Source organism: Micropterus salmoides, unplaced genomic scaffold, assembly GCF_014851395.1.
Source record: "Micropterus salmoides isolate LMB-PRFRI ecotype aquatic unplaced genomic scaffold, ASM1485139v1 Ms_hic_scaffold_10, whole genome shotgun sequence".
Classification (NCBI taxonomy): domain Eukaryota; kingdom Metazoa; phylum Chordata; class Actinopteri; order Centrarchiformes; family Centrarchidae; genus Micropterus; species Micropterus salmoides.
This window is the reverse complement of record NW_024040041.1, coordinates 31,914,236-31,930,296: the sequence shown is the minus strand read 5'-3', so window position 1 is coordinate 31,930,296 and position 16,061 is coordinate 31,914,236. Positions and strand designations below refer to the sequence as shown.

The window sequence follows — 16,061 nt, the reverse complement described above, 5'->3', positions numbered from 1 at the left end:
TGCCAGGTGAGATTCATGAATCTCGGTCTGTTGAAGCCTGCCAGCCTTGTTTCTGTTTTCTAGAGGGGTAATCTGAGACTTGGACACTTTAAAGTAGCTCAATGCCAAATTCCTCGTCCTTGGCTCTTTATTTTAACAAACTGGAAAAACAGGCCTCGGGGAAGATCCAGGACTAGGTGGACAGATTATATCTCCACACTGGCCTGAGAACGCCTCGGGATCCCCCAGTCAGAGCTGGTTAATGTGGCTCGGGAAAGAGAAGTTTGGGGTCCCCTGCTGGAGCTGCTGCCCCCGCGACCCGATTCCGGATAAGCGGATGAAGATGGCTGGATGGATGGAAAAACATGTCAAGATTAACTGATGTTTAAATTGATAAACACGAGCACTGAAGCACTAACTTAATTGTTTGAACTCCTGTAGTGGTTTAAAACGTAGTGGAAGAGGTGTGTAGATTATTCAGGCTATTGAAGTAAAAGTACTAATCTGTCATTCAAAATGCTAATAAATCTACCTACAGTATCTGCAGTAAAAGTACCAGTTCTGCAGTAAAATGTCTCCTGTGGCTGATATCTGATTGTATCTGGCATTAGATTGTTAATACTGATGCATCAGTGTTAAAGCAGCATACTGTTCATTTTACAGTTCGCTAGTTTAACTACTTTATATACAGTCTAGTTTAGTCCAGTGGTTCCAAACCTAGGAGTCGGGCCCCTCCAAAGAATCACCAGATAAATCTGAGGGGCACTGAGATGATTACTGGGAGAGGAAAGAAGAAAAACAAAGTGCTGATAAACAAATCTGTTTACAGTTTTTGGACTTTTCTTGATGGTGGATAATTTGACCTCTTTGGGCCTCAAAAGTAAGTCAAATTTAACAATGTGAAATGTTTAGAGAGGAAATGTCTGGTGGAACTCGTGACAAGGAGAAACAACTACATACTACTACTAGATACAGATTTTTATAAGGGGTCACAAGATAAAAAGGTTTAATCTGTAATTACACAGTGTATTTTTTTTTAATCCTAAACTAAAGAAGTTAGTAGTTACTACAGGTGTTGAATACATGCAGTACATATGGAGTACAACTATAAGTGGCATGAAATGGAAATACTAAAGTAAAGTACCCCAATATTGTACTAAGAGCAGTACTTAGTGTAGTAAGTAGTAGTGTTGTGTTAAAAGTGGGCTGCTTAGTTTAGAGATGCTGAAATGTTGCATATCAAATGCTGCGAAACAGGTGATAGGTGGTGGGCGTGTCATTGGACAGGTTTGTTTATGTTGGAGGTTGTAAGTGAGAGAGAGAGAGAGAGAGAGAGAGAGAGAGAGAGAGACAGGGAGGGGAGAAGAAGGTTATTTATGCAGGTGCAGATCTGATCATATGTACATACAGTTATGGCTTTCTACAAAGTGATCTGTGTGGTGACTCTGCTGACTCTCCTGACACAAGGTAAGAACCCTCCTCTCTGCACACACCTGAGTTAATCATGTTTAAGATCCAATGATCGCTGAATGAGGAGGAAGCAGAATCTTTTAATTAAGTAAGAGTAGTTGTTAAGAGGAAAAAGTATCACAAATCTGTAACAATAAAACATAGTAAACCGAAGTGCTCGGTGGATCCTGTCCCACTGAATCAAATCATCATAATTAGGAGAGTCTCTAAAAGTCATTGTGCCACTCATTAAGTTTTGGGGAGGAAAGGATTTTTAGACGGCAAAAACAACCAGCTAGATTTACGTAATGTTTAAAAAGAAATATGCATAAATGCATACAAGTAAAAAAACTTCAAGTTGTGAAGAAGAGTTCTTCTTCCCTTTTTGTGCCTTCTTTAATTAATTTCAGAGAAGTTTGGCATAGATTCATTTGATTGCAGAAACTAACTTAATGGTACAAACACAGTCAGTCAATCCAAGAAAGTCCATTCATTTTGCAACTTAAAGCCACCTTAGAAAGTAAAATTGACATGAAGGTGACATGTGCACGGGATGAGTCACTGTAATGCCTATAGCTGTGTAATTTGATCCTTAATAAAACCTTCTTCTTCTCTTCAGTCTGTCCTTGAAGTAAGAGTAAGCATGCAAATTAAGAAATATTGTTGGATTTTATTTTAGCCATTTAAGGGAACCTGATAGATCACAGCAACTTTAACCTGTTTTAAGGAATATTTGAGGTCACTGCACCAACACAGTGTGATTACAGATTTACAGAAAGTTTTACAGACATCACATTCCAACAGACTGACCAGCTGGTTTAAGGGTTTAATGTCTTGTCAAGGTGCTCTGCGGTGTTCAGTAGGCAGAGACGACAGTCATGTTCAATTTATTATATTAAATTATATCAATCTAACTATTAAAGATGGAAAATATAAACCTGCCATCCTGATCAACCAACGCTGATTACCAACACACAGGAAATAAATCCCCACAACATTAAACCATATTTCATAATCAACTCTGCTAAAAAAGAAACGCACACATCCAAACAACATAAAGCAGACAGAGATTACAATGAACTAAAATCCCAGTTTACGTCCTCTATATAAAGTTGAAGTTGTGCTGTTGTTTTCCCTTTGGGATAAAATGCTGCTCATTGATCTTTGAGTGGAATCAAAAACCTTCCGGGCACCAGCTGCCTTCACTAACTTTTAGTCCCTTACATTACAGAGTGCTGTCAGTGTGTGTGTGTGTGTGTGTGTGTGTGTGTGTGTGGTCAGGTCCCACAGATTAGTATAAATATTCTAGAATTGAAATCTTTAAGACAAAATGAAAATAATATACATATTTAGAGACAAAACAATCAGGTTTCGATAGCTAAGACAGTTTTGCACATTTCTTTTATAAATGACACACATTAAATCATCAAAGCCAGTTATGATAATCAGAATTAATCTGTGAACTGGCTTTTGGGGGGGAATTATTTGTTTTTTTTAGACAGTGAAGAGCTGAGAGGAAATAAGGGAAGAGATGTGACGGATTACATGCAACGATCTGGATTAAAAACAGATGATTCTGGCTGGCTTCACTTTCCCTCTTGGTACTCAAGTGCGTTTGTCCGATGATGTGTTCACTTACTGTTGCACATTGGGAAGTGCATTTGAATGGTGATGAGTTCACCACATCGTTGCGATGCAGACTGCACAAACTGTGATTGGTCGACTTGATAGAATTGCAAATCCTCCATGCCCCCAGGAAGTGCATTCTACTAGTTGCTAAATCATTTCCCTGTAGACTTTCACTCTGGAAGAAGCAGCTGTAAAACAGTGGATGAACTTTTTTTGAGTCACAACCACCGCAACGTGACTCAGAATTTGATCCATTCAGTCAGATAACATTTGGAAAGTCTAGAAGAGCTGCACCATTAAACCTTAAGTTAGCCCATCGGTCAAAGTCAACACAGAAACCCACCGCAGACTGGCGTTTTGGCAGTGGAATTGCAGAGCCATCAACACACAAGTATAAATGCTCACGACGGCGTGGCTACATGCGTACACTCGACATAGAATCGGCCTTACGGAGGAGGACGGAAAGACAGATGGGTCAAAGAAGACCAAGTCAACACATTTAGAGCGTTAAAATAAATAGCGTTACTGACTTATGTCTTGTAAATTCAGTCACATGATTTACACGGCTTACGTAACGTATTTTAACCCAAACCATGATCTTTTCCTAAACCTTACAAAACTATTTCACAGCTTAACCATGTGTTGAGCGTCATGTGACTTATGATACTTTCCAGCGGTGATCTCATTTTGGGAGTTACTGATAATCAACCTATGATGTTGTTTAGGTATTAGGACACGTTAAACAGTTAAACTCTGCCAGTCAGTGATCCTTAGATTTCCTGTCAGGCCTGAGATACCTGTCAGGACAGATTCAGGCAGAGTGCTCCATCTGCAGACATTCCTACGCACTGAATATAATAAAACGTGTGAGTGTTCCTTTAAATAGTGTGACAGCTTTTGGTCAAAGAAGAAGAAATGATGAGCCACAAAGTTCTTGACATTTCTGACATTCATGGAGACAGAAAATAAATGTTACATTTCAGAGTCCTCTCACCTAATGTTAGTATAATGACAAGTAACATTTACGTTTGGATTTTGAAGTGATGGTCAGACAAAACAAGACATTTGAAGTCACTTTGGGCAAATCATTTTCCTGTCTGTTAGCTGAGCACGGGGCTAAAAGTCTGTCAGTTATCAAAAATCTTGTGTTTGAATCAGTTTAATAATAAATGTTTCAGATGATCAGAAATTTCAGCCATGGAGACATCACTAAACATAAATACAAAGTTGTTGTTTCAAAAGTGTTTTTTGTTTGTTTTCTATTTTCAGAGTCTCACTCACAACTAAATGGTAAGTCAAAGTTTCTATGCTCATGTTTTACTCCCTGTACTTGTACTCCTCTGTCATTTGGGACATTTTAAACATGTTTTTGGGATGTAAACATTTTGTTTATAGTTTCATTATAGTTAGTATTTGCTGTAAACCCTGGATCTCTTACCCTGTCTCTTTATTGTCTCTCTTCAGTGTGCGGTCAGCCTGTGCTCAACACCAAGATTGTTGGAGGACAGGAGGCCTCTGCAGGCAGCTGGCCCTGGCAGGTCAGTCTGCAAACCTCTACTGGGTTCCACTTCTGTGGAGGATCCCTCATTAACAATGAATGGGTGCTGACTGCTGCTCACTGCTTCTTCGGGTAAGCACTGAGGGTCGGGCTGCAACAAAAGACAACATGCCATGCAGTGGAATAAACAGCCTGTCTAATGGTGGTTCCCAACTGAGGGTCAGATAAATCTGAAGGGACTTGATATAATCGAGAGTTAAACATTAACTACCAGTCAGAGGCATGGTTCTTGAAAATCTGGTCAGAAAAAACAAACATGTTAACCCCAAAGGCTACATTGTCGTCAGACAATAATTATCTTCTATTTTATTTTCATGGCTGATGGGTTCAGAGATTGCCTTCAACCTACCAAGTTGTGTCCATTAATGAATCGTTCCATCCAATTAAAATAGTTATTATAATATAATTATTAATTACATTTGTATTTGTTCCCTTTCCCTCTGGAGTGAGATACAGGGTTAGACCACACATTTTGCCTGTATTATCTTTGACATGTACACTGGCAGTGCTAAAATTAAAAAAATCATCTTTAGTTTTCTGGAGGTCTCCATCGCAACATAGACAAAGAACATGGACTGTATGTGCAGACTGCAGGGGAAATTATTTGTTGGAGGGAAAAACTTCTGAGGTCCTGAAAAAGTATTTTGAGCACATAAACAACTAAGTTGAGGGAATGATTTATAATATAATGATGTTACAAACAACTAACCTAAGGTAAGGTAACCACGTAAGCGCTGGGAGATAACTGTTGTTGTGATTTGGCGCTATATAAATAAAATTGAACTGAATTAACCTGTGCGGATTATATCTACTTGTTGCCACATCAATCAATCTACATACAAATTAGACTACACATGGACTTAAGGGTTAAGTGAGTAAGTTCTATTGACATCTAGTGGTGAGGTTTGTGAAACCGCCCCCCCCCCCCCCCCCCTCCCACCCCCCCTTCCAAGGAGAGCAAACGGTGGCCGACACAGGACAAAAAGTTTTGTAGCCAGTAAAGAAATTAGGTTTCTTTAGATAGATACAGTATATTAAGAATTTTTATTAACTTAATTGTTCTGTAAAATCAGATTTTATTGGGAATAATATTGTTAATTGTTCATCAAACAACAGTCACATCAAGAAATGACGCGCTACATGATGTCTGATACTCTTGTAATACATTATTTTACTGCAATGATTGAACATTTTGCTACATCTTAGGAGAGTTGGCTCATCTGGACTAACATGCCAAAGCAAATGAACAACATCTCTAAAACTATTACACCCGGTGCAAGTATGACCACTGACAGATAACAGGAAAATGTAAGCCTAAATCTTTCTGCAACACAGTCTGTTATCAACCACATCATTCATGACATATACAAATGCATTGTCTGGTGAGGATCAAGGCTCCTCTCCACTTTAAGTAATCTGCAAATCTTACCAAAATGAATATGAATGATAGCTTGTGGTAAAAACGGTGCAACATTTAAGATTTTTAATGGGCATTTACCATGTGAATTATCAAAATACACATTTGTGTGCACAGCAACTAACCAATACTAACAAATATGTTTGATTTTTGTACTGCAAATAACCGTTATTGGTCACTTGATTGGCATACCGTCTGTTTATTGTAACGCTTTTGGCGGTAAACAAAAAAAGTGTTTTCCATCAGGGCAGTAAAATGTGAAGTTTAGCTGTTAATCTGAACTTTCATGCTGTACAGTTGTGTTGCCAATAATACTTCTCAGCTGTTTGTCTCACGAACGTGGCGGCATATTTCTGTCCACTTTGCAAAGACACAGTGATGGAGAATAGATATAAAATGAATCCAACTGTTTCAAAGTGAAACATGTTACTTCTCTGTGTGATTATGGTCAGCTTCTGGCTAAAGCTCTCAAACAACAGTTTTTGTTTGCATTGCTTGGACAAACTTAATTACCTGTCCAGCAGAAAACAGGTGCTTTGCAAACACTTGTCCCGCATCAACACCTTCTATCTGGGAAAATCCACATGGATTAAATCCCTAATTTCTTCTGTCATCTGTCCCGACTTCGTCTGGCTTCATCGTGTTTTCACTTATTTGACAACGAAGATCCACAGGCTGTCGGCTCGTGCTAAATAATGAGTTTCTCCAAATTTCACTTCTCTTCTCTTCTTCTAATAAACCAGATGACTACTAAGAGACTGTGTTTATTTATTTAATTATTATTATTATTATGTGCTCTTCTTCTTCTTTGTATGCATTCAACATAGTGATGAACGTCTAAACTGCCGGAAATATACAAGAAGAAGAATAACGTGTCGAAATGCGCATTGTTTGTCCGTTTTCAGCTACTGTAGAAACATGGCGATGCAACATGGTGACCTCAATGTAAGATGGTTCATTATGTAAGGTCTTAATACACCACTGAAAACATAGTTATGGATCTAATATTGCATTTCTGTCAATAGATCCTCAGAAATATTACACAGTATTACACAGTTCTGCTTCTCATATCTTTGCATTGTTTTGTTTCTCTTCTGATCACCTCAGCAAAGTCACAGACCCAAAGACTGTGACTGTGGTTCTGGGTCTCCAGAGTCTACAGGGATCAAACACCAATAAAGTGTCTCAGACAGTATCACAGATCATCATTCATCCCAGCTATAACTCTGGAACTGAAGAAAATGACATCTGCCTCCTGAAGCTCTCCTCACCCGTGACTTTCACCACCTACATTCAGCCCGTCTGTCTGGCAGCCCCAGGCAGCACCTTCTACAAGGGGACTGTCTCCTGGGTCACCGGCTGGGGCACCATTGGATCTGGAGGTGGGTCAGAAAGGACCTGGAGCACATTGACTACAATGGCAACAACTGTGTTTTCTCAAATATTTCAATGTGAAAATGCTCCTTTACCAAGCGGAGCAACCAAACTTTACTGAAACTAACTGTCTGTAGGGATACTTTTACCTTATCTGTCTGTGACATTAGCAAACACACAGTCTTGTAAATAGGTTTGTATTTTTTAAATTACACCCTACAACACAAAAGTGTTGGACAGAACTAACAACATAAAGTTAACTGATCTTTTCTTGGCGCTTTCGTGGTAAGCAGTTTGATCTGATGATGGTGTCAGAAGAAAGCTCATTAAACTGTGAGTTTTCTTTAAACATGGAAAAGTTATTATAGCGTTTCAAACCAAGTCACACTGTGTGTATCCTTTATTTGTAGCAAATGCGTATTCTTCATCAAAAAAATTTGTAAAGCAGATATCTAAATATTTATCTATGTATTGTTTACATCCATGTTTGGCTGCTAGCACATTTCTTCTTCTGCCTTTGTTGGTGCATTTCTACACTAGTTTTTGACTTACTGCTAGAGGTTGATCGATACGGGTTTTTCAGTGACCAATGCGAATATTTAGAGAGCGGTGCAGTCAGTGGCCGATATCTAATGCCATCATAATGTTTCTTTGTACTTGTTTTGCATCTGATAAAATACAACAACAACAACAAATAATAATAATGATAATAAATGAGACAAAATTGCTGAACCTTAAAAGAAAATGTATTTAACACTCTAAAAGTACAAGGTCAGTATTTGGTTAAAAACTAAAATTAAACAAAAAAAAGTCTTGTATAATTCCATTATTCCTGCAGAGTACAATCTAATATACACGTTATCTCAGCCAGTAACGTGTTGTTTGTAGAAGGAATTTTTATTAATGAAAGAAACAGAAACACACATGGGGTTCTGCTGTAGATTTCAGTGTGTGGCTGGTGTTTAAAGGAGAGTAGGGTACAGTTTGTCAGAAGTGATGTAATTCTGCTGCAGTATTCTTTATAATATAACTATATATACTTAATGCATGCCAGTAATCTTGTTAGATAGAGCTGCTGTCATTTACAAGAAACGTGTTAACATTTAGAAAAGACGATGGTGACTGAGGACATTTAGGCAAATGTTAATAGCAATGTGCCTGAGAGTTATGGTACGGGGTTTCACCACCTTCCCAAAACTGTCGTGTAGTGTTGTTGTACTCGAGACCAGTCTTAAGACCTTTTTGATGTTCTTGGTCTCGTCTCGGTCTTGTCTCGGTCTCGGACATTGAGGACTCTTGACTTTATTTCAAGACCATAACTTTGTGAATATCAATAAATTGCTTTTGCATTGTCTGATTTGTTAACATCTTAACTTTGATTGAAAGTAAAACGTATTGCTGAAAATGCAACCAATAACCCTAATTAAACATGTGTTGTTACTGTTATCGACTGTCACCCCTCTCTACGATGCTTATGTTAATTTCAGCTCTTAGTGTTTGTATGTGGGTGTTTTAATGGGAATGTGGATCTTTCAGATTAATTTGTGAAGTAACTATGATCTCGTTCCACATTTTATTGCATGCCATGCAATGCAGGGAACTAGTCTTGTTCTTGATTCAGTCTCGCCCTCCCTTGGTCTTGGTCTCGACTGCTCTCAGCCCCTAAAAGTCTTGGTCTTGTCTCGGTCTTGATAAACTTTGGTCTTGGTCTTGACTTTGTCTCGGTGTGGCCGGCCTTGTCTACAACACTACTGTCGTGAACTACATTTTAGTGGACAGACTTCATTACAAGCGACATAACTAATCTAAACAATCAAACACATTAAAAAATAATGACTTTATTCACCCACATTGCACAGCCTGCTCATGTCATCTGACAAATGACAACTATGTGATGGATCAAAGATTCTGGCCAAATGGGTGAGCGCTTACATCGTTCCACAGCAGCCACACTGACAAGGCTGCCTGCAGATGTGCCGGTAGACATTCTTTACTTAAATCGGCCTTGTGAGCACAGGCATCGGCCAAGGACAATTATTTTGAAATGCCTGATAATCAGCCCAACTTTCCTCGTCCCTAATCCGACCCACGTCCTCGTCCTGTGCACCATACAAACAACATGAGGTGCGTTTGACTTCATGCGGCAATTCGCAGCGCTGACTTAATGTGATGCATGCTGGACTTAAAATAAGGCATGCGAAATTTATCTGACATTTGCCAGCGCTGCAAAACTTCACCATGTCACATGACATTAAAACCTTGTGGTACCAAGGCGACCACACTTATTTTTCTCCGGCCGCACAAAGCTGGAACCACCTTTTGACTGTTCTCGCGGTGAGATCAGTCGCTCACAGTAAGCTCATGCAGGTACTCTGCCTCTGCAGTCGCCAGCAGCTCATGTTTGACTATCAAGTCGGCGAAAGTCAGCCGCAGTCATCTCGAACGCACATGGTCTTCTTTGTAAAATTGTGTTACTATGGGTAAAAAATTCCACAGGGTACCTTTCAAATCAAAAGGGTTCATTTATGTGAAGAGCATGAATGTGCACATTTTGTCTCGATAGTGGCAAGGGGTGTCAAATGAAATATCCACAGCAAATTTCTGGTGAGAGATGTCTTTTTACAACCTTTAGGCGTGATGTAAACTGCTTAAATAACTTTAACAGCACCAGAACATCAATAATAGCATTGATTTTACTTGAATCTAGTGTTAGTCCCTAGTGTTGAGAGTACTTGAGGTGTGCCACAGACCGACTGATGTAGTAATTACACAGTTTTGTGTAAAACCATTTTAAACCACATTTCACCACTTGTGCTGTTCACTAAACTGAATTTGTGTCTCTTCAGTGCCCCTTCCTTCCCCAGGAAACCTGATGGAGGTGCAGATTCCGGTTGTGGGGAACAGACAGTGTAACTGTAACTACGGAGTGGGCAGGATCACTAGCAACATGATGTGTGCCGGGTTAAGTGCTGGAGGGAAGGACTCCTGTCAGGTGATCATTTTTACACCCGTGTTTGTGTCAGATTTGACCTTCTGCAAAGATTCCTTCTCCTAAATGTTTGTCTCTTTAAAGGGGGATTCAGGAGGTCCGATGGTGAGCAAGCAGAGCGGTCGCTGGATCCAGGAGGGAGTCGTCAGTTTTGGAAGAGGCTGTGCCCTGCCTAATTTCCCAGGAGTCTACACAAGAGTGTCCCAGTATCAGTCGTGGATCAACAGCCAGATCACCAGCAACCAGCCAGGCTTCCTCACCTTTACCTCCGCTGGGACTGACAGTGACCTCAGTGTCACCTGTTCTGGCCTGCCACCACCTCCAACAACTCTCGCTCCAACAACCACAGCCCCACGTAAGTGCCCAGGCTTTGTAAACACAGATTTTCAACCCTACCTTTCCCTTTAGAAAGCTTAACAATATGATATTTTTCATATATATTCTTCATCAGCTTGTTGCAGCTCTTCATTAAAGCTGTTGGATGTTCACACTAAAAGAAATGGCTGCACTATTCCTCTAGCTGAAATATCCCAGAGGTTTTGTGTATAATTTTGTCCAAATGTCTCCAAAGATTCTGCCAGTTCTCTCCTTTATAATTTAAAACAAAATTATGTTGGTTTAAAAAAAGTTTAACTAAACAAGTGATGTGATGGTGAAAATGTGATGGTGGGTCGACAGTATCTGGACTGAGATGATAAGGCTTTATGTTTAAAAAAAATACTTATCTACCTGCTACTATCTCCTTTTCTCTCCAGCTGTGGTCTGTGGCCAAGCCCCTCTGAATTCACGTATTCTGGGAGGAAGCACGTTGGCGACAGCTGGTGTTTGGCCATGGATGGCGAGCCTACGAAACAATGGAAGTCATGTGTGTGGAGGGACTCTGGTGGCTTTGGACTTTGTGTTGAGCAACGCCAACTGCTTCTCAAGGTGAGAAACCTGGAGTGATGTCCTGGATGGCATAAAGTTTAAATGTTTGAGTCAGAGACAAGAATCTACAGCAGCTCTGTGAGGCTGTACTACACAGCTGTGCCCAATGATATAACATGTTGATGTTTAGCAGGCATAATGTTTACTATGTTCACCATTTTAGTATAGCATGTTAGCAAGGTAGCATTTGCCAAGTAGCACTAAACAAGAAGTAGCCTACAGCTGAGGCTGATCAGAATTGGAAATTCTTGTTTTACAGTTGCACACATTGCACATCAAGGCAAAAAGAAATAATAATAATAATAATCAAAATTTGGTAAGTAAAGAAATATATAAAGTTAAATAATATAAATATAAAATGTAAAGAAAAAATATAAAGGTGTATGGATATGTACAAGATTTACACTATTAACAGAATTATAACAATGAACATAGTGAATAAATAGAAGCAGAATTCAAACAGAGACTATTACACATTGAATGTTAAAACATATAATATTGCACAGAATGTGAAGTATTGCACTATATAGTCCAGTATAACAATAACTAAGGGTCTGTGTGTCAGGCAATTTAAGGGAGGAGTTAAAGAGTTTGAACGCAGCAGGCAGGAATGACTTCCTGTGGCGCTCTGTGGTGCATTTCTTTCAAAACATGCTGTATTGTTTGAATGCAGACATTCATTTTCATTCTTTTTAAAATGGTATGGAGAATGTATTGACTGGAAAAAGCACTGGCAGATGACCCAAAAGCATAGAACAGTTGTTTACCTAACAGGCATAGGTTCAGTACACAGGAGATCTGTCCGATCTGGGCAAATAAAATAGGGGAAGAAACTATAAACCCGAACCCAGCAAATCATAGATCAACGTTACACAGGACAATTGTTGGGACACTTGACACTAAGCTGACGCTCTGTTTTGGGCTTTGCGTCCATTTCATCTTCTGATGTCGTTTAACACTACTCCATACATTTTTAGTTGGATTCACATCACTTGATCGATCACCGCATTTCATCAGTCCAACTCTTTGCAGCAGCAGTTTAGTGACTGACTCCATAATAGTTTAAGTTTTATTGTTGTCTGTTTGGACTAAACACTCATGAATGATCAGCCTTATGATAAATATTGGGAAAAGTGTTTCTCGCTGACAGACACACTCTCCAACTCTCTCTGACTTTAATTGTCTTCATAATAAAAGTTAATGGTAGAAATAACAGAAAAGAAAAATCTAGTTGTTTGTGGTCCTTTTGCTGTTCAGTCTTCAATTGTATGAAACTGCAGTGATGACAAGATATATCAAAATAGGCTGATCATTTGAAGTGTCCAATCAATAACAGATATATAAGTAGGGAGCATGTCGGTTAGTAAAAGATTTCCATGAGGGCTGGTCTTGTGTAGTGGAGCACAAATAAGATATATTTTCTCCCGTTTAAGAAAAACTACAGTGAGCAGCAGTCTTTCGAAACATGGTGTTGTTACAGATTGACGTATTCAGTAGAAAGCAGTGGGCAACCCATGTTTACATCTGATTGTCATGCGAATTTTGAGCAAACTTTTGAAATGTTGCAAAAAAAAAAAAAAAAAAAAAAAGAATCAGGTGCGCTTCACTCAACTGGTTTGGAGCGGAAAAAACAGGCTAGCGTAGTTACGTCAGAAGTTGAAGTTACACTTAGCTGTAATAAACAAGAACTATGGGTTGCACACTAAACTAGTCGCAAGTCTATGCATGGACCTGAGGACCATGGATCTGAGACAAATGAAGAAAGGTCAAGTTGCTACTAGCCATGCTACATCAGAACTTGTTCCCATCTCCGATTTAGCACATTCAGTTTTTTCAAAAAAGACAAAAAGCGAGCGTAAAAAGATTTTTGCTAAGTTTTTTTAAATTTTGCCATTACCATCAACCTTTTCTTATGCCATACTTCAAAATGCAAATACAAAATGTTGATGGAAACATGGCTGCAGACAAGAAGTCAGACATTGTTGAGATAGTAATGCTGTTGGTTTGAGTCTGACCAGCAGCTGAATCTGTAAAGGTTCAGTCCTTGTTTTAAACCAACCAGAGATTTTAAAGGTTTGATCCCTCTTCAGTCCTCATTCAGTTCATTTTATCTCCCACAGTTCACCCATAGCGTCTGAATGGACTGTCGTTTTGGGTCGTTTGAATCAGAATGGATCCAACCTCTTTGAGGTGACACTGAAAGTGACAAATATCACTCTGAGCAAACTCACTGGGTCTAATGTAGCAGTGCTGCGTCTGGCAAACAGACCCTCCCTGTCCAACCACATCCAGCCCATCTGCCTGGACAACGGACAAACCTTCACTGTGGGCTCGACGTGCTGGGCTGCTGGCTGGAGCGCCGGGCAAGGAGGGGGTGAGTCCATAACACAGTCTGACACAGTAATGCTAACTCTGCACCATTTCACCTCTTTAGATTAAACATTTAGGTCATTGCTTATTGGTTTTGGCCATGACAAATTATTAAAGTAGTATGCCCCTTTAGTTTAGATTCCTGCCATCTGGACCTGATTCAGATGATCCACTTTAAATAATTCTCATTTTCCTATTTTTTTCCAACTTTAGTTGAACAAGTTCTGCAGGAGTTCCAGACCTCGGTGGTAAACTGTGGAAATGCTTCAACGAGTGACAGCATTTGTACGAGCTCTTTCACGCTGGGGCAGGTGAGTAATGACAGCAGGAGATATAATACTGTATCTTTCGGTTTTATCAAGGTGTGTGTGGATCCTTTAAATTTTATTGTTTATTCTTAACCTTGGAAACAACTGTTGAGAAAACAATCTCAAAACAAGCTCTGTTTAGTTGTACAATTAGTACTTAAAATTCACCAAATATTAGAGAAGTATCAAACTTCTCATTAAGTGAACTCAAGTAACTCTCAGCAAGTGAAAAAAAACATGTCACTTATATCTTCCTTTCAGGCTTAAGGAAGTATTGTCTGTATAACACATTTGGTGAAACTAAGAAAAAAACAACACTATTTTCTGTAGTTTCACATAAAGTTGGACTTATACATACATACATTGAACATATCTGTTTTTCTTGTTTGTTCAGGGTGGTTCTGGCGGTCCAGTGATGTGTAAGCAGGGCGGCTCTTGGTTCCAGGCAGCAGTGTTGTCAGTTAATAACAACAGCACCAGTCAAACACGAGCAGATCCAGTGATGGTCTTCACCAAAGTGAGCAGCTTTCAGACCTTCCTGGCTCAGACAGTGGGGACGTTCTTATCTCCAGCCTCCACCAGCACCACCACCACCACCACCAGCAACAACAGCACAGCTGCCAACAATACTCTCACCACCAGCGGGGGCGCTCCTGCTCACTCCACTTTGTTCATCCTCCATCTCCTCATCTTCTCTGTGTGTCTCCACCTCTTGTCATAGATGCGATGAGCACAAATTAATGTCAACAACCTTAAATTAGAGAGCTAGTGTAGGCTTAAAGCTGCGCTAACTACTCTATGACTTGATTCTGCCTCTGTTGGTGACGGCTAGAGATCAGAGAAGAGATTGTGGACGCCCTCTGCTTTCAGTCTAAAATGAAGGGTGTAAAATAAATGCAAATGAATTGTTCAAGCAGTACTGAACAAATGTATGTATATGTAGTAAGCAGTATTCCAGCAGGTAATGGTATTTGAAGCTATAAGGATATCTGCACCTATTTTTTTAAGTGTTTTTCTATTTGATACAATGATAAAATATGTAAAAATTTAATCTAATCTATTGTTTTTTACTAACTGATGATTATTTTCATGAACGAGTCTTGGATGGAATTCCAAAGTGCAACTCATTACGTTACTGCAAAAAAATGGATCCAGATATTATGCACATGATACAATTATGATTGCACAAATGGATTTAAAAAAAAACTTGAAGGAGGATATTTTAGAGGTTTGAGGAACAGTGATTGAACAGTGAACAGTGAGGAACAACTATCTGTCCATCATCTACCTCATATTATTAGCACTACTGTACCATATTGTACATTTCTATCTGAATTTAGCACGTAGCATTTGCTCTAAAAACAATGAAGCTGTACTGTACATTAATAATTATTTTGAAAGACTTTTTTGAATAATACCTTACTTTTAAATTAAGAGAAAATTCTTTTATGCTTGGAGCAATTTGTGTTTTCAGTTTTATTTCTGAAAAGCAGCACGTCATAAGATGTTCTGGTTAATATCTACAAAATTAAATACACAGAAAATGTATCTGTGTGTGTCTGTGTGTTTGCTGTTTCCCTATTACATCGCCTGCAGTTATACAGTTGAACTTACAAAGCATGAATGCAGCAGCTACATACACTCAGTTGCTAGTTTATTAGATCCACCTGTTCTAATGGGTCAAATGTAGACATCAGGGACAGGACCAAAATGCAGGACAGGCAGAACAGATTCAGTCTAAAGTATTTATTAAAGATTAAATAAAGGGGTGTAATAGGCTTATGTGGTGATGAGGCAGGCAAGTGTCAAAAGCCAGATAAACAGTCCAAAGCACACGTAGATAATCCAAAAGTCCAAAAATCAGTCCTACAAGTCAGGCAGGGGTAGAAGACATGAGGAAACACTTGACCAGTGATGAAGAAGAAGAGTAGAAATGAGAGGAAATGACTGATATATAGAAAGAAACAATTAATAAGACACAAACTAATCAGGGAGGAGGGAACAATAGAAAGTTGTAAAACACAAAGAGCAAGAAGTGAGGTGAATGGAACAGGACAAGAG

General features: G+C 39.2%; 1 protein-coding gene across 2 annotated transcripts; it reads left to right on the top strand.

Moving 5' to 3' along the window:
- The first annotated feature begins 1,316 nt into the window (after positions 1–1,316).
- LOC119896548 (polyserase-2-like) lies at positions 1,317–15,548 on the top strand. Of its 2 annotated transcripts, XM_038710019.1 has the most exons (11): positions 1,317–1,446; positions 4,327–4,347; positions 4,522–4,679; positions 5,196–5,201; positions 7,138–7,414; positions 10,253–10,398; positions 10,480–10,750; positions 11,151–11,322; positions 13,443–13,696; positions 13,906–14,003; positions 14,395–15,548. In XM_038710019.1, exons 1-11 carry the CDS (start codon positions 1,392–1,394, stop codon positions 14,719–14,721), a joined length of 1,785 nt encoding a protein of 594 aa, XP_038565947.1. In that variant the 5' UTR covers positions 1,317–1,391; the 3' UTR covers positions 14,722–15,548. The 2 variants fall into 2 exon arrangements, with proteins under 2 accessions (XP_038565947.1, XP_038565946.1); XM_038710018.1 differs by lacking the exon at positions 5,196–5,201 and having other exon boundaries at positions 4,522–4,687; positions 7,140–7,414.
- Positions 15,549–16,061: the final 513 nt, after the last annotated feature.

Excerpts from the sequence above, each read along its gene's own strand:
- LOC119896548 (XM_038710019.1), top strand. The coding sequence starts at position 1,392 with ATGGCTTTCTACAAAGTGATCTGTGTGGTGACTCTGCTGACTCTCCTG. Across the intron at positions 1,447-4,326 it reads GCTGACTCTCCTGACACAAG|AGTCTCACTCACAACTAAAT; the intron begins GTAAGAACCCTC and ends TTCTATTTTCAG. Across the intron at positions 11,323-13,442 it reads AACGCCAACTGCTTCTCAAG|TTCACCCATAGCGTCTGAAT; the intron begins GTGAGAAACCTG and ends TATCTCCCACAG.